Source organism: Monodelphis domestica, chromosome 4 (genome assembly GCF_027887165.1).
Source record: "Monodelphis domestica isolate mMonDom1 chromosome 4, mMonDom1.pri, whole genome shotgun sequence".
NCBI lineage: Eukaryota > Metazoa > Chordata > Mammalia > Didelphimorphia > Didelphidae > Monodelphis > Monodelphis domestica.
The window spans coordinates 340,604,928-340,628,247 of record NC_077230.1 but is presented as its reverse complement, the minus strand read 5'-3'; the positions used below and the strand labels follow the sequence as shown (position 1 = coordinate 340,628,247).

The 23,320-nt window shown below is 40.8% G+C and overlaps 1 protein-coding gene across 1 annotated transcript in view; it reads left to right on the top strand.

Annotated features, from left to right (window-relative positions):
- The window catches only part of MYO7A (myosin VIIA), a 155,448-nt gene that overhangs the window by 34,545 nt on the left and 97,583 nt on the right, over positions 1 to 23,320 (top strand). The window contains exons 8-14 of the mRNA XM_056794938.1: positions 453 to 529; positions 3,911 to 4,030; positions 9,958 to 10,100; positions 11,736 to 11,946; positions 14,362 to 14,497; positions 16,260 to 16,366; positions 19,770 to 19,826. Coding sequence (XP_056650916.1) covers positions 453 to 529; positions 3,911 to 4,030; positions 9,958 to 10,100; positions 11,736 to 11,946; positions 14,362 to 14,497; positions 16,260 to 16,366; positions 19,770 to 19,826 — 851 coding nt within the window. The remainder of the gene's footprint in view (positions 1 to 452; positions 530 to 3,910; positions 4,031 to 9,957; positions 10,101 to 11,735; positions 11,947 to 14,361; positions 14,498 to 16,259; positions 16,367 to 19,769; positions 19,827 to 23,320) is intronic.

Genomic DNA, 23,320 nt, shown 5'->3' with positions numbered 1-23,320 from the left:
TTTTTCGAGGTGGAGGGGAGAAGGGGAGAGAGAAGATATGAGGCATAAATAGATAAGTAGAAAATGAGGTAAAAAGTAGTCAGGACAAAGGAAAGTCTCAGAAAAATTACTCTAAGAAAATTTGGAGAAGAAAAGATCTGTAGCACAAATGACTCTGTTGCCAGTACACCTGGGTTCAAATCTCACATTTGAAACTACCTGTGTGACCTTAGACAAGTCATTTCACCAATGAAGGAGTTGGACCTATTGGCCTCTAAAATCCCTTCCAAAATGCACAATCTATGATCCTGTGTTCATTTCAGGTGCCCCATGCACTGAACCTTAAAGGAAGAGGAGGATTTCAATAGAGAAACACAGAGGGAAACTAGTCTGGGCATAGGGAAGGTCTCCAGAAGTGTCCTCCTCCTCTTCCTCCTCAGGGACTGATTTCACCTGTCCTTGTTCCCCTGCAGCCAGAACGTTTGAAAACCTGGATGCCTGTGAAGTTCTCTTCTCTACTTCCTTAGCAACAACTGCAACTCTGCTTGAGGTAAGTCTAGAAACTGCTGTTCCTGATGGGTTCCAGGGGGGCAGGGGAAGCATTTCCCTTGCTTTTGAGGGAACACTGGGTGGAGGAGGAAAGTGATAAAAGGGACAAAAAAAGGAAGAAAGATCAAGGCTACTTTGGGTTAGTGAAACCAGCAACCAGCAAGCAAAGTCAGAAACCTTTTTGAAATTAATTCAGGGGGCAGCTAGGTGGCTCAGTGGGTTGAGAGCCAGGCTGAGACAGGAGGTCCTGGGTTCAAATTTGATGTTAGACACTCTCCCTAACTATGTGACTCTGGGCAAGTCACTTAATCCTCATTGCCTATCCCTTCACTCTTTAGCCATGGAACCAATACATAGTATTGATCTTTAATCATTTAATTAACTTAATTTTTGAGGTTTAAAAAAAAGAAAAGAAAAAAAAACAAGAAAAGAAATTTTAAAAAAGAAACTAATACAGCTCTAAGTTTATACTTGTCTGGCATGGATATAACTTAGTTAAGATAGATTATGAAAGCTAAGCCAATAAGCTGCTAGCATTCATAGAAAATGGTATCATGGAGAAGTCATTTGGTTGGGGGTCTAGTTTTATGAGATAATGAATTCCCCATTACTGGAGGTCTTAAAAGAGAGGTTGGAAGGATACTTGTTGGGGATATTGTAGGAGGTATTCATGTCCATGTGGGCTGGGATAAATGGGGTCTGGGGTCCCTTCTGCCTATGAGAGTCTATGATTCTATTGCTTTAGTCTCAAATTTTTCTTAAATATTTAATGCGTTCTTGGACAAGATACTTCTCTTAGAGCCTCCTCTGTAAAAGGAAGAAACTGAACTAAATGATCTCCTCTAGTCCTTCTAAAGCTAAAAAATAAATTAATTTTTCAAAATTTTTTCTTCTCTGTCTTGAAAGGACTCAACTCAAAAGTGTTCCATCTTCCAGGGTACCAACATTCTAGTCCGTACAAAGTTTGATGGTCTTTCTCCATCCTTGCCTTTTTTGATTTCTCTGAAGTACCTTATTCTTTTGATTCCTGGCTCTTCCCAAATAACCTGTTCTTAGGCTTTCATGACATTGCTGTCTCCTGCAATTTCTCCCTTTCTGACCACTCCTCAGTCTTTATTGAAGAATCATCAGCCTTGTCCTATATCTTATGTGTAGGTATATTCCAAGGCTCGGCCCTAAAACCCTCTTCTCTGACTTTTTCTCTTGGTGGTATAGTGGATAGAGAACTGGGCTCAGAGTCAGGAAGACCCGAGTTCAAATCCAGTCTCAAACACTTCCAAACTATGACCCTGAGCAAGTCACTTGACCTATGTTTGCTTTAATTTCCTCAACTATAAAATAAGGGATAATAACAGCACTTACCTCCCCCAGTTGCTGTGAAAATCAAATGAGATATTTGTAAAGCAGTTAGAACAGTGCCTGGCACATAGTAGGTGCTATATAAATGGTGTCAATGGTGATGATGATGATAATGGTGGTGGTGGTAATAATATTATTAATTTCCATGGACCAGCTCTCGTATTTGTACAGTGCATCCCAGCCAGACACGTGCCCAACTTCTCTCTTCTTTCATCTCCCTTCTCTGGGTCTCCCCGTCTTCATTTATGTTTAAGTGGTTGATTCTCTGAGTAAGGGGTGATAGATAGCACAGTATAGTAGAAAGGGCCCTGATTCTAAAATTAAAAGGCATGGGTTTAAATCTCAGCTCTGTCTCTTTGGGTTCATATCTTAAGTCACCTTCCCTTGATGGACATCAGTTGCTTCATCTTACATATGAAAGGGTTGGACAAGGTGATCTCTGGATGGTCTTCTAGCTCTGACATTCTACAAGTCTGGAAAATCTAGAAAATCCTGTGAAAAAATCTGTTTGGAAAATAAATTGAATCCAATCTCCTTGTGCATACTTAACAGGCCTCCAGCCTCTGGGCATTCCTTTCGTTGGGTCACTAATTACTGCTTTTCTAGGTGGTCTCTGATAATGCAGCTCATGCTTTAACAATTTTTTTAAACAAAGAGGAAGCCTCTGGGATCTCAGAATGCTGCAAAACTGAAAAGTTAAAGAGCTACATGTGTTTGTGGGTGGGCATCATCCCTCTAGTATTTGGGGAAAGGGGAAAGAGTGCAGGCATGCATTGCAAAATCAAAACAATCCCTTGATTGGTTGTTACAAGTTGAGAGGTTACAAGTTCTAGATCTGGGGAAGCATGAGGCTGAAGCTACCCAGAGATTTGGAGCATGTACTGAAAAGCCTGACTATTAAGTTGTAAAAGAAACACTTCCTAATAATCTGAGTTGTCCAAAATTTGATTGGGCTGCCTCGAGAAGTACTGAGATCTCCATCCTTGAAGGCCTTCATACAAGAGCTCAAGGGCAGCTGGGTGTCTCAGTGGATAGAGTGCCAGGCCTGGAGTTAGGAGGTCCTGGGTTCAAATATGACCTCAGACACTGCCTAGCGGTGTGACCCTGGGCAAGTCACTTAACCCCAATTACCTAGCCCTTGCCTTTCTTGTCTTAAGAGTTGTTACTAAGACAGAAAGTAAAGACTTAAAAAAATCTGTACTTTCTGGGTATATGTAGATAGATAGATAGATAGATAGATAGATAGATAGATAGATAGATAGATAGATAGATAGATAGATGGATAGATAGATAGATAGATGGATGGAGGGATGGATGGATGGATGGATGGATGGATGGATAGATGGATGGATGGATGGATGGATAGATAGATAGATAGATAGATAGATAGATAGATAGATAGATAGATAGATAGATAGCAAGTGGATAAGTGGGTAGAGTGCTGGACTTGAAATTAGGAAGATCTGAGTTGAAATCATCATTGTCATCATTACTAGCATTTAGTAAGTGTCTCCTATGTGCCAGGGAGTGTGCCAAGCATTTTACAAATATTATTTCATTTGCTCTCCAGTGATTCCATTTCAGAAGGCACGGTAGGTGCTATCTTTATCCTTATTTTATAGATAAGGAAACTGAGACAGGCAGGGATTAATTGACTTTCCAAAGGTTACCTAGTCCTGGGTCTGGGGCTGGATTTGAGCTCAGTTCTTTCTGACTCCAGACCCAGTGCTCAAACCTCTGTTGCTCCTTGCTTCAAATAAGAGCTTTGTGGCCTGGACTAGTCACTTGCCTCTCTGGACCTGTTTCCTCATCATCAAAATAAGGATAATGAGCAAATGAAATAACATGTGCAAGTCACACCTTAAACCTTGAATGCGGTTGTTGTTATTTTGTTTGTCGTTGCTGCTGTTTCAATAATGTCATTATGGTTATTCCTTTCCAAGTATGAGATAGGATAGGTGACTAACGAGGTCCCCCCAGATCTAAGATTCTGTGATTGTGAGTTTTGCCATCATGCTTCCAGGTCCATCCTCCAGATCTGATGAACTGCCTTACCAGCCGGACCATCATCACAAGGGGGGAAACTGTCTCCACCCCACTTAGCAAGGAGCAAGCTCTGGACGTCAGAGATGCTTTTGTCAAGGTAAGGTTTCAGAACAAGGGAGCAGGGAGATCTGGCCAGGAATGGTCCTGAGTTTTTCTTCATCAGGATGTTATTAGGAAAGGGATTTCTGTTGGTTTATTAATTGGACTAACTCAGTACTGAGTTCCTTAAAATATTATTCTAAGCTTAACCACCAAATAAAATGAACATTCTGTATGTAATATGAAAGACAATATATGAAACTTTGAATGTTTTTTACATATACCTTGTATTTTATTTTAAGTAGACTATTTCAAAATGCAACTTTCACAACTATCCAGCATATCAGTGTTCCCTTTCATCTTTCCTTCTGTCCTGATCTCTACATTAAAAAAAAATCAATGACTCTTTTTTTTTTCATTGTCTTTTAAGGTTTCTTTTTACTTTGTGATTCTGCAGAGGAGTCGGGGAGCTAACTCTTATCTAAATAATTGCTGATATTAGTGACAGAGGAGATAGAATATTGGGCATGGGGTCAGGAAGAGATGGCTTCAAATCCCATTTCTGACACCTACAAACTGTGTGACCTGGGCAAATCACTTAATGATTTTCCTAAACTATAAGTCTTAGACTATAAGTCTTCCTCGCTCTTAAAACATAACAACTTTCAGTGGCTACCAATTAGCTTTCTGTGTCCCATGATTAAGCATTACACTAACTTTGAATAATAAATCTATTTTGTTCCCTCCTTAGGAAGGCTACTCCTCACCCTGGAGGCCCTCAGTGCACCAGCAATACACTAGTAAATGTTTAACAACTGGCTCTCCAGGAAAATAAAAATATGCTCAGGATATACTTTAACAAAATCCTTATCTTCCATCTTAGAATCAATGCTGTAGGAAGGGGTGTCAGAGTTTCCCTACCTGAGCAGGACTCTCCTATACAGTATCCTTCCAAAGTGCACCTGTTTGAATACTACCTGTGATGTATTCACCACTTGAAAGGCTGCCATTCCATTGTGCGACTGTTTAGGAAGTTCCTCCCAATATTCAATGGAAATCTTCCTTTCTATAACTTCCATTTATTGGTCTTAGTTCTAGGATAGTTTGTGCTTTACTTTTTTTATCCTTACCCTCTATTTTTAAATCTATACTAAATATTGTTTCCAAGGCAGAAAAATGGTAAGGGCTAGGCAACTGGGGTTAAGTGACTTGTCCAAGGTCACACAGATAGGAAGTATCTGAGGTCAGACTTGATCCCAGGTCAACCCAACTCCAGGCTCTGGATCTCAATCCACTGTGCCACCTACCTGCCCCTTGTGCTTTACTAATAGCCTTTTTGAGAGTCACTTCCATGCCATAGTGAGTCATTGGGTAGGAGGGAATTTGGGCTCATTTGTATCAATGACCCTTTTAAATGTGGTACCTACCTTTTTGATAGCAAGAAGTTTGAAGCAAAATGGGTGGCTCATCAATTGGGGGATGGAAGAACTGCTAAGGGCCAGGGTCCAGCCCCACTCATGGCTCCAGGGATTCTCAGCAGGTGGAACATGTCAACTAAAATAAAAAAGAGAAGATAGCTATGCATATGTATCATCCAGGGGCAAGCTTTGCATCTGGTGGCTGCTCCACCATGCCCAGGCTTGGTGTTTATGCTTATACCCATTTTCTTGGCACACTGATACAATTTTCAGCACCCATGCTCGAGGAAAGATAATTGGAAAAATGATACATTAACTTTTAACAAATCACTTAATTAACATCCTGAGATCACTCTATATTGTTGTATTGTAACTAGTGATTTTTGACAGGATGAATAAAGGTTACACACAAGATAAATGATTTTATAACAGGTGGCTTAATTTTCTCATTAACCTGTGAGGTGTCTAAGCTTACAAACAATCAAGGAAAATCACTTATTACCTTTAATAAAAATAGATAATCAATCAGAAGTTCTAGAAACAATTCAGCAACCATAGCAGTGAGGTTGAGAGATCAGAGAGGCATTGAGAACACAATTCAGATTTATTATTAGGCTGATCATTTTTCAGGGTTAGCAGGGAGTTTCTACCATGGGGAGTTTCTGGTTAGTGAAATCAAGTCACTGAAGCATGGTGAAGCTTGGTGTACTTGTACATTTTGTATGGGCCTTTATGATTGATTTATATGTTGGCTTTAGGAGAATAAGTTTCTGTGCAGAGGAGTAGGGGAAATTCTGAGCTTGCTGGGAATTATGTACCTAAGTAAAAGTTGACCCATGATAGTCTTTTGGGGATTTGGATTTTAGAGTCTGATCTTTTGGTGATGTTTTGGGGAAATGGAGTGCAAGTATTTTGCTCTTGCATTATTCCTTCTGAGGCTACGGAGAGGGCAGCAATTGTGTCAATTTCATTAGTAAGGGATGTTGATGAGAGAAGTCATGCAGAGGGGACTGAGTGGGCAAGTCCACCCTGCCAAAGAGCCATTTTGTGACCTCTTGATTACCACTGGTGATTTTGTCAAGGTGTCGTGGCTTGATGGCTCCCAACAAAGAACCAATTGTGGTATATGAAAATGATAGAAGATTATAGTATCATAAATTATTTGGGAAAACTTATTTGAGGTGATACAGAGTTAAGTTAGAAAGCCAGGACAAAGGTCTATTCAGTGAAAGTAAATGGAAGCGCATGTTAGGGGCAGAATGTAAGGGGTTGGACTAGATTATTTAAGAGTATGGTCACCAGGAATTAATTTCAATGATTTTTTAGCAATTTATTTATAAAGTAGAGGGAAAGTGTGAAAGTAGAGAAATGAGAAAGAGGACAGAGTAAGAAATCTAACTTAATGAGGTAGACTATTGCTCAAACCCTGGCTTTTCTCTGGCAGGGCTCCAGAAGCCCCAGATGGAGGGCCTAAGGGTCAATTAATAAAGGTTTTAGCCATGAAGCCTCCTCCTAGATGATGGCCCCCCCAGAGGCTAGTACCTCCAGGAAAGCCAAGGAAGGGAGTCCGTCTTTTTCACTCACGCACGTAGTAGTTCTAAGGGAAAATAGAAGCAGTCCAAGGTCCTCAGCCAGAGATCCTCCAGGGTCAAGTTCAAGGAGAAAGATGCCTTCACAGGAAGCTCTTGGCGTTTTTAAAGACCATTCTTTTTTGTCACTTCCTGTGTCTTCCTTCCATTTTGCATGGACCAATTACAGCTAAAGCTTTGTTTAGAACTACCCAAGGGCCAGTCAGTGGGTTCTAATTTGTCACCCACTATTGCACATGTGGGTCACAGACCTCCCTCACTTAAGGATAAGTGGGGTGTATATGCTTCTGGTGATTAAATCTAAAAATGGTCAAGGGAGAGTTAATCCCATCTTTACACAACACTTTAAAGAGAGCCCAACTTGGATTAATTGCAGTGAACAAGTCTTGGTCCCAAAGAATAGATGACGAAATGCACGTTTCTCCTCTTAGTAGTTAGATGAGGAACAATGAGAGTGGAATGTTGTACACCACATGCTGTCAGAGGTCCATTCCATCCATTTTGCTTCTGAAGCTAAAGTCTAAATACTTTGAACACACAATAAGAAGAATATAATACTCATTGGAAAAGACTGATGTTGGGAAAGACTGAAGACAAAAAGAGAAAAGGATGGCAATGGATGAGATAGATAGTGTCATGGAGGCAGCAGACATGAGCTTGGGAAGACTTTGTGAGATAGAGGAAGAAGAAGGACTTGGCATTCTAGGGTCCATGGGGTCACAACATGTTGGATGCATCTAAACCACTGAACAATAGCTTGGGGACTTTTTTGTTTGTTTTTATTTGTTAGAGAGGAGAATTCATTGTGGCTATATCAGTAAATGATTGTCGGAGAAAATAAAAGATACCAATAAAAAACTGATTTTTTAAAAAATGTGGTGCTTAGAATTGAATGGAATACGGGACTAATAAAGTAGTATGACAAATTAATAGTGACTCGAAGTCAGGGAAACTTAGGTTCAAATCCCACCTCAGACACTTGGAAATTGTGTGACTGGGCAAAGTCACTTAATTGCTCTGTGCCCCAGTTTTAGGATTTGTAAAAATAAAATAATAATAGAATTTATTTCCTAGGATTGTTATAATGTTCAAATGAGATAGTGTATGTAAAGCATATTAATGTTAATTGTTGTTGTTAACATTATTAAATACTGTAACCTAATTGCTCTTTGACTTCTTTACCTTCTTCCATGGCATGGGGGATGAGGGGTGGGAAATATCTCTACCACCCATCACCAGGAATAGCAATGACAACTTAGAGCAGAAGCTTATGGCAAGGGGAGACAGATGTTTATAACTGATCTGAAAGGGGAGTTCAAGTACATTGTTACCAAACCCCAAATCCTTGTGCAAAAGAGCTGAGATTTTGCAGTTCCTAGGCAGGATAAACACTCAATTTATTCTGTTAGAAATGAGAGATTTTCATCCTATGACCCTCTTAAGTATCTGAGCTCACATGGACCAGGTCTCATATTTTGGGAAGTTCTCTTTCTTTGGCTCATTGTCCACACCTAAATTAATCTGGCAAAATTTCCAAAATAAAACTTCATCTTCTAGTATGTCCCAAATATGTATGGTCAGTTCCTACAAAGACATGCAGTATGGTTGTTGAGCATGAGACAGCCTTTATTTCACCCATAAAGAAAAGACATAAGATGTTAAGAATTCATATGAATCCATGAATAAATATAGAAACACAAAGTACTCAAATAGTCCCTTACCATCCCCTTCCCCTTCCCTTGTCTTCAAGGGAACTAACTTGAGATTGTTGTTGGGGTCACCCTCCATCATTCTAGTATCTTTTTCCTACAGAGTCCTACACAGCCTCTCCAGGACTCAATAGTGCTACCCTGTAGTCTAGATACTCCTAAAAGGTAAACATACTTTGGAACTCACTGCACAAAAAAACCTAATGAAACTTGAAGTGTCTGCATAACTTCATGGCTTTATTCTATAGCTAAGCCACGGTAAGAACCATGTGGACTTTCCTTTTCTTCTCTAAGGAGCAGAGAAACGTTAGGAAATATTACCACTCTGGAGGGTCCAGTGCCTAAACTCAAATTCAGGAACTTTTAAACTTGGAGTTACTGATGAAGCAAACCTCAAAGCCATCATCGCTAAGAAAATCTGTCTTCTTACTAGGATGCTAGTTGGATTCAATGCTTACATTTCCTAGGGACTTCAAAATCCTACTCCCGCTGCACACGAGTTCATGATCCAGTAAGGATGCCCTTGAACTCCACTTTCAGAGCATATACAAGTACATATCTCCTCCTGCCATATGCTTCTGCTATAGGTTGCCATTGCTGCTTCAGGTGATGGGTAAGAGAGAGACACATTCCCATTCCCCATCTCCTTTGTTGTACTCTAGAAGACCAAGTTCTGAAGAGTTAAGGACCACAAGCAACAGCAGCTGACATTTAAAAAAAATCTTTACCTTCTATTTTAGAATCAATACTGAGTATTTGTTCCAAGGCAGAAGAGCAGTAAGGACTAGGCAATGGGGATTAAGTGACTTGCTCAGGGTCACACAGCTGGGAAGTGTCTGAAGCCAAATGTGAACCCAGGATCTTCCATCTTCAGGCCTGACTCTCAATCCCTGGAGCCACCTAACTGTCCCCCAGCAGCTGGCTTCTATAGACCAATAGAAGTGCTAATTCAGTCTGTAAATCACTGAATTTCCTAGGTCCTATCAGCTTGATTGGGGGATTTTTCCATTGTTCTAACAAAGGGACTAACAATGGAACTCACCCTATATTTTCATTAAGTTTACTGGAGAACTTAAATTGCTCAAGAATTCACCTGATGAACTCTTACATTATTCCTACTTTTATGTGGTCTGGCCAAGGAAGAAAATCGTTAGATTCCCTCTTCTCCAGACATGAGGCTTCTATAGAGTATGTGTAAATGGAAGGCACTAGAGAAGACAGACTTAGACCCAAGGATCCCAAGAGTTAAATGTCCTGATTGTTTTTCAGGGAATTTACGGGCGGCTCTTTGTATGGATTGTGGACAAGATCAATGCTGCAATTTATCGACCTCCGACACAAGGGGTCAAAAACACACGAAGATCTATTGGTCTTTTGGACATCTTTGGCTTTGAAAACTTCACTGTGAACAGGTACAACATGAGGCACAGTCCTTTCCTTTAAAATGACTTAGAGTCTAGTGGGTAGTTGGTTGATCAAAGTTCACATGCAGTAAGAGATTAGGGGGTCAAGATAGTATTTCACCAAAAGAGGGGCCTAGAAAGTTGCCCCTTTCACTCCCACATTTCTGAATGCCCTCCTACTCTGTGGCCAGCTCTTTATAGGTTTCAGTAAGCCCTCAAGAAGCTGTACATGTACTTGCTCTTAGGATAAGCTGCCAATAATTAGTCAACATGGTGCTTTCCATTCAATGAAAAAAATGATCATAGAAGATTTTGACCTTGTAGTCAGTTAACATACACTTATTAAGTGCCTACTATGTGTTATGTACTAGGGATACAAAGATGGGCAAAAGATAGTCTTTACTTTCAAGGAGTCACAGTTTGAATGACTAGAATTCTTAGGCGGATAACTGAGATTGAATATCAGCAGACTTTCCCTCTCCACTCTGCAAAAAAACCCCAAAACCTACAGATAGAATACTATCAAAACAACTTTATTTCATTATTTCCTCATGATTTCATTATTTCAAATAAGCATTTAGAGCCTAATTCTAGGTTTGGGTAGGGGAGGTGAGGATGGGAGGGGTACAAAATTTAGATCAGATACATTCTTAGCCCTCCATGACCTCACACTTTGGCAGGGAAATAAGACACATCATATAGATAGCTATAACCTACAATGTCATGTGATACCTCCATTAAATTCTTCCTATCCTCACTGTATGATTCTCACCTTCCTCGACTCTCTGCAGTCCGACCAAATTGGCCTTCTTGCTTTTCTTCAATCTTGGCACCCCATCTCCCACCTCCTGTCTTTACCCCATGCAAGTACTGTTTTAGCTTTTGTCTTTGTATCCCCCACACAGCATAGTGCCTGGCCCATAGTAGGTACTTAATGAAAGCTGAGGAAACATAGATAAAAACTTAATAGTTCCTGCTCTCGAGTAACCTATATGACAAATACATTAAAAGAGTACAAAACACATTTGATCTTGACAATTGTTCTGAAAAATAGGCAGGGGAGGGATGGCATATTCACTTCAATTTAGCAATGATTTATTAAGCACCTACTCTGTTTAAAGCACTATGTTACTCTAGGAAGGGGATGGGGGTGAAGTGGAAAATACTTTAATAAGACATGGAACACTCTGAGTCAGGAGACCTGAAGTCTAGCTCTGCTACTAACTCCCAGTGTGGTCATGAGTAAATTACCTCACCTACTTGGGGCTCAGTTTCTTTCCCTGTCAAATGAAAGGATTGGACCAGTTAGTCTCTAAAGCCTCCTCTAGCTCTAAAATGAAGGACTTCAAACTTGGAGGAAAGGATTTGCTGAATGAATGACAGACTAAAGAATAGATACCAAGTCTTCCAAGTTCCATCCCTATGCTCTTTCTGATACCCTTCGATGCCTTTTGTGGAGAATGAAACTATAATAATGGAATGACAGGACCTTGGTCTCTTGGCTTTCATCTTAGGTGCCTCCCATCCCTATTTAGTAAGAGTCTCCATTCTTGAGAGGAGAGACCTTGTAGTCTTGTCCTGTCCCTCTTGCCCCACTGCCTCCTTCTCTCTAATTACTTTCTTCCTTACTTTCCTGGTCCACAGTTTTGAGCAGCTCTGCATCAACTTTGCCAATGAGAACCTGCAACAGTTCTTTGTTCGGCATGTCTTCAAGCTGGAGCAGGAGGAATACAACCTGGAGAACATTGACTGGCTACATATCGAGTTCACTGACAACCAGGAAGCCTTGGACATGATTGCCAATAAGCCTATGAACATCATTTCCCTCATCGATGAGGAGAGTAAATTCCCTAAGGTACCTGCGCATGAGTGTGTATATGTGTGTGTGTGTGTGTGTGTGTGTGTGTGTTTAGGGGCAGAGTATAGAACATTCTTTCTTTGCATAAGTCCCATCTCACCCCAGGACAACTGACTAATCATTAAGTGTTAGAACTGTAGGAACCCTTAGATCAGAGAATTTTAGAATAAAGAACATATAGGAGGACCTTAGGAGACAGTGGAAGTATCAGGGCAGATGAGAAGCCTAGAGGGCATCCATCTGTCTCACTGGAGAAAAACAGAATGGGTGTCTCTAATCTTCATCAAGCCTATCCAAGCTATATGAACAGTTAAGCAGCCTGGATGGGTTCTAAGTAGACATAGGCAAGAGAAGGGCGGAAAAACAAATGCTCCAAATCCCCCTCCATGATCACTGGTATTCCCACCAACATGGAAGAAGGGTCAAGAGGAAAATGCGAAATGCTATGTTTTATGTACACATTTTATAACAACAGTCCTCAAACTTTTTGGCCTTTTATACTCAAATTATTGAACATATCCCCAAAACTCTTGTTTTTATGGATCATAGCTATCAGTATTTATAGCATTAGAAATTAAAAGTTTTATTTTGAAATAATATTTACAGACTCCCTAAAAAGGTATAGGAGACCTGAGAGTCCCCAGATCACACTTTGAGAATCACTGTTTTAAACTACAAAATATTTGAGCTTCAAGGGACCTTAGAACATAAAATGTTTCACCAACAGAACAAGGTCATATAAACATTTATTAAGGTCAATAAACATTTATTAAGCATCTACAATGTGTCAGGCACTGGGCTAAGTGCTGGGAATGTAAAGAAGGAAGGAAGAAGGGAAGGTGGGAAGGAAAGGAAGGAAGGAAGAAAGGTGGAAAAGAAGAAAAGAAGGAGGAAAGGAAGGAGGGAAGGAAGGTGGGAAGGAGGGAAGGAAGGAAAGGAAGGAAAGAAGGAAGGAAGGAAAGAAGGAAGGAAAAAAGGAAGGAAAAGGGAAAGAAAGGAAGGTGATTCCTCCCCTCAAGGAGCTTACAATCTAATAGGGGGAAATAATAAACAACAGGAGTCTGAAAAGGGGTAGGTGGCACCAGAGGTCACCCTATTCTAGGCATTATGTTCATAGAGTCAAAACCAAGTAGGTCAGCTGATGGGAAATGAAGTTAGCTGGAACATTTTGGGGTCTCTATAAAGGGAGATCCTATGAGGAGTTTGTTGGCCTGCTCTTCAGCTCTCCAATCAGAGGAAAGGGGGAACTGAGGGTGCTGAGGAGGTGTCGGGTATCAAAACCAAATCAGACTCCATGGTAATGTGATTTCAGATTAGGGAAGACATGATATTTCTAGAGTCAGAACCAAGCAGAACAGCTGAAAGGAGAGGATATAGCTCTTAGGTAAACATCTGATTTCAAAGGCTTCCTCTTTAGAAAACTGACAGTGGGAACAAGCCCCTCCCTGAGCTTTAGTTTTCTTCTCTATAAAATTATGGAATTGGCCTAGATGACTAATAAGTTCCTTTCCAATTCTAAAACCTTTAATATGAAATCTCAAGTTACTTGTGGGCATAGAGACCATATTAGGAATGTGTTTAGGGAGCAAGGAATAAAAGCATAGAAGAGACTTTTAGGATAATAACAATAATAGCTAGATTTTATAGAGCACTTTATGATGTTTCCTAGATGAAGCTTCAGTGAAGGAGACTGAGGAGTGGTCAGACAGGTAAGAAGAGAACCAGGAGAGAGAGGGATCCCAAAAACCTAGAGAGAAGATGTTCAACAGTGTCAGAGGCTGCAGTGAGGTCAAGGAAAATGAAGACAGAAAAGGCCATTGGATTTGTCAGTTAAGAGGTCAATTGTACATTTGCAAAGAGAGTTTTGGTGAAATGATGAAGTTGGGAGCCATATTGTAGAGTGTTAAGAAGAGAGTGAGAGAAAGGGAGGTCCTGGGTCCAAATCTGACCTCAGACACTTCCCATCTGGATGACCCTGGGCAAGTCCCTTAATCCCCATTGCCCAACCTTTACCATTCTTCTGCCTTGGAACCAATACATAATATTGATTCTAAGATGGACAGTAAAGGTTTTTGAAAAAAGAAGAAGAGATTAAGAGGAAAAGTGGAGTAAATTATCATAGATGTTGTTCTCAAGGATAAGACAGATGATACATAGGATGATAGCAGGGATGGAAGAAGTCTATTAACTATGTCACCTAGCTGATTAGTCTACCACTCTAATTTTTAAAGTGAGTTAACAGATTTTTAGAGCTGAGTAAATTGGGTCATAAGAAGTGGTTGTCTCAGATTCTACTGGTCATAAATGAGTGAGTTGGAATTGAAACTGGGGTCCTGGTGATGGTGTAAGAGAGGTGGTCTCAAGGAAGAAAGGAGTGGGATTGGTTCATCAGTTGAGACCTGGTCTCTGCAGGGGACGGACACAACCATGTTGCATAAACTCAACTCTCAGCACAAGCTCAACACCAACTACATCCCTCCAAAGAACAACCATGAGACCCAGTTTGGAATCAATCATTTTGCTGGAATTGTCTACTATGAGACACAAGGTACCTGCTCCTGGGCCCATGGGACTTAGAGAAACTTCCTCCTGCTTTGGGGAGGGTTTAGTTCTTTTTGACAGTGAGCCAGAGGGGGGAATGAAAACCTGCTTGAGAACAACATGTGGAGGGAGGTAGCAGGTGCTTTCTGCCCTCTCCCATCCTTGGAACTCATTAAACAAGAGAAAAGGAGACTGGGATGCCCCTGGGAACAACAAATGCCCTGGAAATCATATGTTTACCTTCCTTCCTCCTGTCTCCTGAGGGATCATTGGCCACCATAAAATCAAGGAATCTCAGAGGTAGAAGAGACCTCAGAAGCATGGAGTCCAACATTTGAAGACTTTCTATGGTGGGAGCTCATTACCTCTTGAAATAGTTCATTCTGTCAAATTGTTAGGAAATGTTTCCTTCTAGCGAAGTAAAATTTGTCTCTCTATAATTTAAGATCATAACATCTAGAGCTAGAAGAGATCTAACTTTTTTTTCAAATAATCTAATCCAATCCCATCATTTTGGCATTTGCTGATTTCTGAGATGTAAATGCTTACACTGAAAATGCTCAGCTCTCCAGAGCCAGTTCAAACTGGCTCAAGTTCACTTTGAATGGACTCTATCCTTCTGTAGCAGTATTGGGACAAATTTTATATATAAATATATGTACGTATGTATACAATATATAGACATAAATATAGATATAGTCAAAGACATATATACATATACGTACACATGGGTACTTCATATATGTGTGTGTATATATATGTGGAGTACATACATTCACATATTCATATATATATATAGGACTCCTCACACATATGTATAATTATATTGATATATATACATATATATCCATAAATATATAATATAACCCCATACACACAGATATTCCACATATATTTATATATAAATTTATATGTTTATATTTATATATATATATACAAATTTATATGTAAATATCAAATTTTTATATATACACACACATATGTGTGTGTGTGTGTGTGTGTGTATGGTTATGGATGTATCTATCTATCTATACTTATGGGGGGGCAGCTAGGTGGCCCAGTGGATAGAATGCTGGGCTTGAAATCAGGAAGACTCATCTGCTCAAGTCACTTAGCCTTGTTTGCCCAAGTTTCCTCATCTATAAAATGAACTAGAGAAGGACATGGCCAACTCAATCCTTATCTTTGCCAAGAAAACCCCAAATGGGGTCACAGAGTCAGATGCTACTGAAATTGACTGAATAGCAACAACATATCTACAGGGAGTAGCTATTTGGGTGTATGAGTGTATGTGTATACGTATGTGTATGCAGAGAGAAGTAGAGAAAAACAGAGACCAAAAGAGAGGGCAGAGCTATATGGTACAGTGGAAGGAGTGCTAAGTTTAGAAATAGAGGACTAGGGATCAAATCTTGTCTGCCACTTACTACTCAGATACTCTCAGGCAAATCACTTCCAGTTTATGGGCCTCAATTTCTGCATCTATAAAATGCCTTCTTCACCTCCTCACCACCACTACCAAGCACTGCCACCATGATGAAATTGCCAACAATTCCCTGTGGGACCGTGAGCAAGACACCTTCTCCTCCTTTGGTCTCAGGGTCTGAGGGTGAGGGGTTGTACTAGTCAATCTCTACAGTCCCTTCTAGCTCTAGAAATTCAAACCTCCCATGCCTCTGTCGCACCAACCCTACTGTATTTTATTTTGATGGAGTAGGAGTAGTTCTTAAGGATGGGAGGTTTCCTGTGACTTTTTCTCACTTCTACAGGTTTCCTGGAGAAAAACCGAGATACTCTCCATGGTGACATAATACAGCTGGTCCATTCTTCAAGGAACAAGTTTGTCAAGCAGATCTTCCAGGCCGACGTTGCCATGGTAACAGGTGTCTGGGGAGAGGGGCCCCTGGCTGGCTATCTGCCAACCCATCCCCTCCCTGCCCTGGGCTTGGGGGAGGGTGCTATTAAAAGAGGGGAGGAGTTTTGGAGGAAGAGGGCTTATGGGGGCAGATGTAGCTTCCACATCAGTTCTCTGTGGGAACTCTAGGGTGGTCCCCTTAGCTAGAGCCCAGCTTTCTAAAAAAATGAATATTACTCCCTGTTAGAATAATTAGCTCATTAAACTAATGATAGCCCAGTCAACCTCTGGCTAGATTCATGGAAGATAGAGGATTGAGCATGAGTGTAAGTTTGAGTCACAGAATACTAGAGCTGGAGGTGACCTGAGAACAAAGAACATGGATTGTTATAGCTAGAAGAGACCTTGAAACATAAAAGAACTAGAAGAGTTCTTAGAACATGGAGTGTTGAAGCTGGAAGGGACATTAGAACACAGAATATGAGAGTTGGAGGCGGCCATAAAATATTATAGAGTTTCAGCTGGAAGAGAGAAGTTGGGAAGTTTTCCAAAATTGAGCTCTCTTCCTTCAAAGTGTTTACCCTTTCCTAGGTTGGTGAGAGTAGGATGCACAAAAATATTCTTGGAATCTATCCATGATTTAGGGCCTTATTCCTTGTCTTTCACACAGTGGACTCTTCCTCTCCTGTTTCTTTGTTTTTTTGTTTAGAAGAAACATATCCTAGTTCCAGGGAGGCTCAGGATGACTGGGGGGAAAAGGGTTAGGGAGCAGGAAGGATAAGATTGATAAAATTGGTGCCAGGAGATATTGGCTGTAACAGGCACAAAGAAACTGGTAAGAATTTCCATCAGCATGGCTCTTCCTTCCTCCATGATGTCATCAATATGTTTTGTTTTTGTTTGGTTTTTTCAAACTTTTTTTTTGCCTTTATTTCCCTCACCTGTGAGCCCTTTTTTGAGGGCTCTTCCTAAAGGATGAATGGGAAAAGATAAATGCAAGAATGTGCTAGTAAATGTTTAACAAACTGCTCTATGAAAATGCATAACATCCTTTTAATTTAACCTGTATTATTGACATTTTCTTCATCACTCTCTTAAGTCTAGGTATTAACAAAAATATATACCAAACCCTGATTTGTAGTTTTCATTGAAAATTGCACATTTGGCTCTTGGGAACTAGTAGGACTTGGTCTGAGGACACTCATGGGTGGATGGATGAATGGATAGATGAATTAGAGATTGAAAGAGGGATGCGTAGATAAATATACAAATAAATATTTGGAATATGGAGGAACAGATAGACAGTATCAGAGTGCTACATAGATAGATGGCTATAGAGAGCTATATGGCAGGATGTCTATCCTTGAAGCTAAGGGGGACATAGAAAATTACTTTCTATGAAACAGTTGAGAAAAGTCCCCAAATCAGGGTATAATTGGATGGGAGGGAGTATTGAAGGAATTAAAAATCAGGTGACTGAGGGAGGTGACAGATGGGGGAGGGAGTAGTAGTTCTATGTTTTTTCTTAGCAACTTTAATTCTGCTTTCCCACATTTAAGTTAGAACATCTGTTCCAGCACAAATCCATGCCACCTTCCTCCTTCCTGTATGTTCACAATCCCCCTCTCCTTTCCATTTCTCCTCTCCATTCTCCTCTTCTTTCTTTTCTTCCCTCTTCCTCCTCTAACAATTTGATAAACATTAGTGCTATATACTAGGCATGTTTGTATATACTTTTGGATATATATTTGGATCTAGAGATCCAAAGCCAAAACAGTTTTGGATTTTAGATTGGAGACAAGGTAGAGCCATTGAAAATTTTTGAATAGAGGAAGAGTGATATGAACAAATCTTTGTTTTGATAATATTAGCCTGGCAACTATGAGGAGGCAGGATTGGAAAAGGGAGAGACTTGAAACAGAGAGACACAAACTAAGGTAATAGCAATGTGTAGCTGAGAGAAAATTGAGAGCATGGTCCAGGGTAGAGACTGAGTGGAAAGAAGACAGATGGGATAGCGTTTGTGGAGGAAGAATTGATAAAGCTTGGCAACTGATTAGATATGGTGGTGGAGGCTGAGGCATGTTGAGGACAAGAGGAGGAAGAGTCAAAGATAACTCCAAAGATGGTGGTGCCCTTAACAGGAACAGAGAAGTTTGGAGAAGTTATGGAAGATATATGGAGTCAGAGAAACCTACATGTAAATATGTTCAGGTGAAAATGGCCAGAGGGCAATTGAGAATATAGTGCTGGAATTCAGGAGAGAGATTAGGGCTATAAATAAAGATCAACAAATTAGTTAGGAGCTAGGGTGGGATAGGTGGATAGAATGCTGGGCCAGGAGTCAAGAAGACTTGAGTTCAAATCCAGCCTCAGACTATTTGTTTGACCCTGGTCAAGTCACTTAATTGTGTTTGCCTTGATTTCCTCATCTGTAAAATGAGCTGAAGAAGGAAATGGCAAACCACTCCAGTACTGTGGCCCAAAAAAGGCTCTTGAAGAGTCAGACCTGACTGAAAATAACTAAATAACAACAAGGTTTTAACTTCATAGAGATAATAGTACCCATAAAAAGTGATGACCTTAACTAGAGTGGTGGCTATAGAGGTGGAAAGGGGACCCAGAGAAAGGAGATATTTGGATTGGATTAGATTTTAGAGGTAGAATTGCCAATTGATTGGGTGTGGAGAGTTAGAGAAAGGAAAGAGTCAGAGACAGCTCTGATGTTCTGAGTCTTCCTTACACAGAAGATGGGGGTGGGGTGGGGTTTGGGGGGGTAGGCATTAGCAGAAATAGGGAAGTGAATAGAATGGTAGGTTTAAGAGGAAAGATGAAGTGTTCAGATTTGAGTGAGTAGAATTTGAAATAAGAACAGGATATCCTCTTTCCTTTCTTTTCTCTTTTCCCCCCAGCTCCCTTATTCCCTCTTTCACTTTCCCTCCTTGCTTTATTTCCTATTTTGTCTTTCCTTCTTCCCTTCCTTCTTTCTCTCCTCTCTTCTCTTTCCCTCCTTCTGTTCATTTTCTCTCTTCTTCCCTCTCTCTTTCCCCCTTCTCTTTCCCTTTCCCTCATCCTTCCTTTTTTCTTTCTTCCCTCATGCTTAGAGCCTTAACCTGGGAGCAATGGGGGGAGGGGAGTTATAAATTGAGTGCAAGAAGAGGGCAATCATTCTTGTACCTCTTTCTCTCTCCTTGAGTTCCACAGGAAGTGCCAGCTACCTTGCCCTCGGCCTCCCATCCTCCCTCCATTCTCATTATGATCAGCTTTCTCAGTCCTAGGACAGGGCCAGAATACCATCTCAGAACTCTGTCTTGCCTGTAGGACTTCCTCTTTTCATTTTTTGTTGTGGTATTTTTTTCCTTTTCTATTCCCCACCCTCTCTGTCTTCTCTCTTGTCCCTGCCCCTCCCTTGTTGCTCCCATAGTTTCTCTGTGGCTATGCATCCGGTTCTTTTGGCCAGTCAGCAGCCTCCTCAGCAAAGGTAAAAACCCCATTGTTAGCAGTGCTAAGACAACTCCCCAAAGCCCATGCTCTGGACTCTGGGTTGGACTCCTGGGTTTGCTGTTGGGGATTTGGGAGGGGTGGGGGCTTTGGAGTTGGGGGAGGGGCGTGCCTTTGAGTGCCATGAGCTTGCTGGTTGCTGTGTGGGTAACAATCAAATAGAGGATGTGGAAAAAGGCAAGTTTAGTAGAAGCAATGGAAAACAGAGGGCTTTATAACCAAAGGGCAGCCTAAGCTATTTCAATACTCTAAACAATTTCAGAGGAGCAGTGGTGTGGTGGATTGAGGATAGCTAGCCTTAGAGTCAGGAAGACCTACATTTCCATCCTAATGCCTTGCCAACTCTGTGATCATGGGCAAGTCATTTGACTTTGCATTGCCCTAGGGAACACTCTTAAGACTGTAACTCACAGGTGAGTTGATGATCTGCATTCATGGAGGGAGTTTCTACCCCAGAAATTCCATCACAGTGATGAAATTATAGATCTGATCTAAAATATAAAGAGTAGCAATTCATGTCTATAGTATTTTTAAGGTTTGCAAAGTGCTTTACTCATACCACCTACCCTGTGGTGTAGGTAGTACGGTTATTATTATTCCCACTTCACAGATAAGAAAACTGAAGTTCACAAACAAGGAATGACTTGCCCAAGGTCATACAGCTATTACATGGCAGAATCAGGATTCAAATCCAGTTGTACTGACTCCAAAGCCAGTGTTTCTTCCCAAGCTAGAAGGAATCTTAGAGATCCTGCATTTTAGTACTCTCAAACTTTTCTTTAGCACTTTAATATGGCTTCCTAAAATAGCCATGGGACACAAAAAGCACAAATGTCATCATTCCTGTTTTACAGGGAAGGAAAACCCAAAAATGGAAGAAATTTTGCTTAGGTGATATGACAAATAAGAGTCAGAATCAGGCCCTTAACCCAGGTCTGCTCTCCTGACTCTCAGTCTCAATTGGCATTAAGCCCTTATCATATGCCAGTTTCTATAATGTGTTCTAGAGACACAAAGACAAAAATTTGAACAGTCCCTGCCCTCAAGAAGCTTATATTCTACTGAACCAAAACTCTTTCCACCACGCCAATGCCACGTACCTGACTTGTCTTTCCCTACATGGGTGCACACTTTCCCAACACTGTCAGGGCTCAGCCTTGTCTAGAGGTGGGGGTTGGGTTGAGTTGTCATGGCACTCTGGGCTTATTCTCAATCTAGTTACTAGAGCATCCACTCCGGGAAAGAATAAAGGACCCACTCGTTGGGAAATAGCACAGATCAGAGAGAGAACTAAGCTATCAGTTAGGGGAACAGTGGTTCCCCAAAAGTGGCTGATAATATGACTCTGTAAATAAGCCTTCCATCTAAGACAAGAACACAGTCAGAGGGAGAAGTCATTCATGCTGGAATCCGAATGTCAGAGCTGGAACATGCACCTTGGAATATGCAACAAAAAGTGTCAGAACTGGAGATCTTAACATATACAACATCATAATGAGTACGAAATGATGGGCAGTGTTTATCCTGTGGACAAGCTCTCCATGCTAAGAAAAGCTGGAGAAATCATACATGTTTGAATCAGAGGATGTCAGAGTTAGAAACACAGTTTGAACACAGAATGTCTGAGGACAAAAGAACCTTAGGACAGACCTGGAAGGAACCTTAGAACACAGAGCATCAGAGCCAGAAGGGACTTCAGAACACAAAATATTAGAACACAGAACATCAGAATTGGAAGGAAACATAAAGCATAGAATGTCAGGATTGGAAGGCACCTTAGAATATAAAATAGTAGAACATGGAACATTACAATCAGAAGAAAATATAGAATATAAATGTTATATGTCAGAACTGTAGCTATATGCTACTAGAGACAAAAGGTGCCTCAGGACACAATCTATTGAAAGATATCCTTTTGTGTCCATTTAGTCCCTTGCTTGTGATTTCACATCTTTCATCTCCTCTGATCCTTATAACCGTCCTGAGAAGTCAGATGATTAGCTTCTTTGTCCTCATTTTACCCTCAAAACTGGACTCTGGGAAGGGAGCTTGACTTGGTCAAGGTCACATGATAAATTAATTTAGACTCAGAACCAAAATTTAACATTCTTTCCTTAGAAAGGGACTTTAGAAATTAGAATATCAAATATGATAATTAGAAGAAGTCTTGAGATAATAGAAGGTTAGAACTAGATTGTATTTTAGATGTCTATTGGACCAATTCCCCCATTTTACAGAGGAGACTACTAAGTCCCTGATAAGGCAGTGACTTGCTTAGAACTCAAGGTTTCTAACTCTTAAGTATGGCTGGCTCGTTCTATTACTGTACCATCTCTCTAGCCTGTGGTGCTATGGGTGGGTGTCTGACATTTTTTAAGGCTTCATGTAAGAGATATATCTGTTTCTCAGCCATAGAATTGATTTTGCTGTATGCATAGATTTCTAAATTTGGAGGCATCCCCTTAGCAAAAGTTGCAAGTTTGGGCTGGGGTCTAGCAGCTACCTTTGGGAATAGGAGAAATGCTAGCAAAGTGGGTTATGCAACCAATTGATTCTCTGCCAGGGAATTCCCAGCAGATGCATAGGGAATCCTTTGGGTTCCTAGGATCATCTGGACTGGGTTAGATGCCCCACTTGATGCCTCTGTATCCTAGAGGAGGGCTCCCAGGTGGAGTGCTTCTCTCTGACGCCAGCTCCAATTCCCACTCCTTCATCTCTTTTGGCTCAGGGCCAAGGAAAGTTCTGAAGCCCAAGTGAGAGAGAGAGAGTAATTTCTTAGAATCTTGTAACATTATAAGTAGAAGGGGCCTTGGAACATAGAGTTTCAGAGCTGGAAGGGATCTTAGAACCCATTTTACAAATTTACAGATGAGGGAGCTAAAGCTCAGAAAGGAAGGATTTCTCCAGGCACACAGTTCATGTCTCTTGTGTCTGTGTAATATATTTTCACTAGTTTTACACTCATATACCTTCTTCTTGACTCATTTGAGCCTTGCAAAGTTGTGAAGAAGGCAGAGCAAACAAGAGCACTGGGGCTTAAGTGAAGTGATTTGACCAAGGTCATGCAGGGCAAGCTGAGAGTTAGAACCAATGCTAGAATTTCTTACACTTCCCTATACTAGGAGTCAGCCCCACAGTCCTCTAGGACAATGCCCCCATCATTGTATTTTGTATGATTCTCCTTCTTCCCATTTTCACCTCTGATACCTCACACCAGCCCTGAGGGAGGCAGGTCAGGAATGAATAGCCTCATTTTACAGTTGGGGAAGCCAAAGCCCAGAAATGTTGTGACTTGTTCAAGGTCACCCAGCATCATGCCATTGGTAGACGGAACTCAGACCCGAGAACCATTCTGAAAAAAAATGACAACAGTCTTCATTTCTCTATTACTTTTCTGGTTCACATCAGTACTTCCAGGGAGGTAGTTGCCAATCAGTAAGTCAGTAAGCATTTATTATGCTCTTACTATATGCC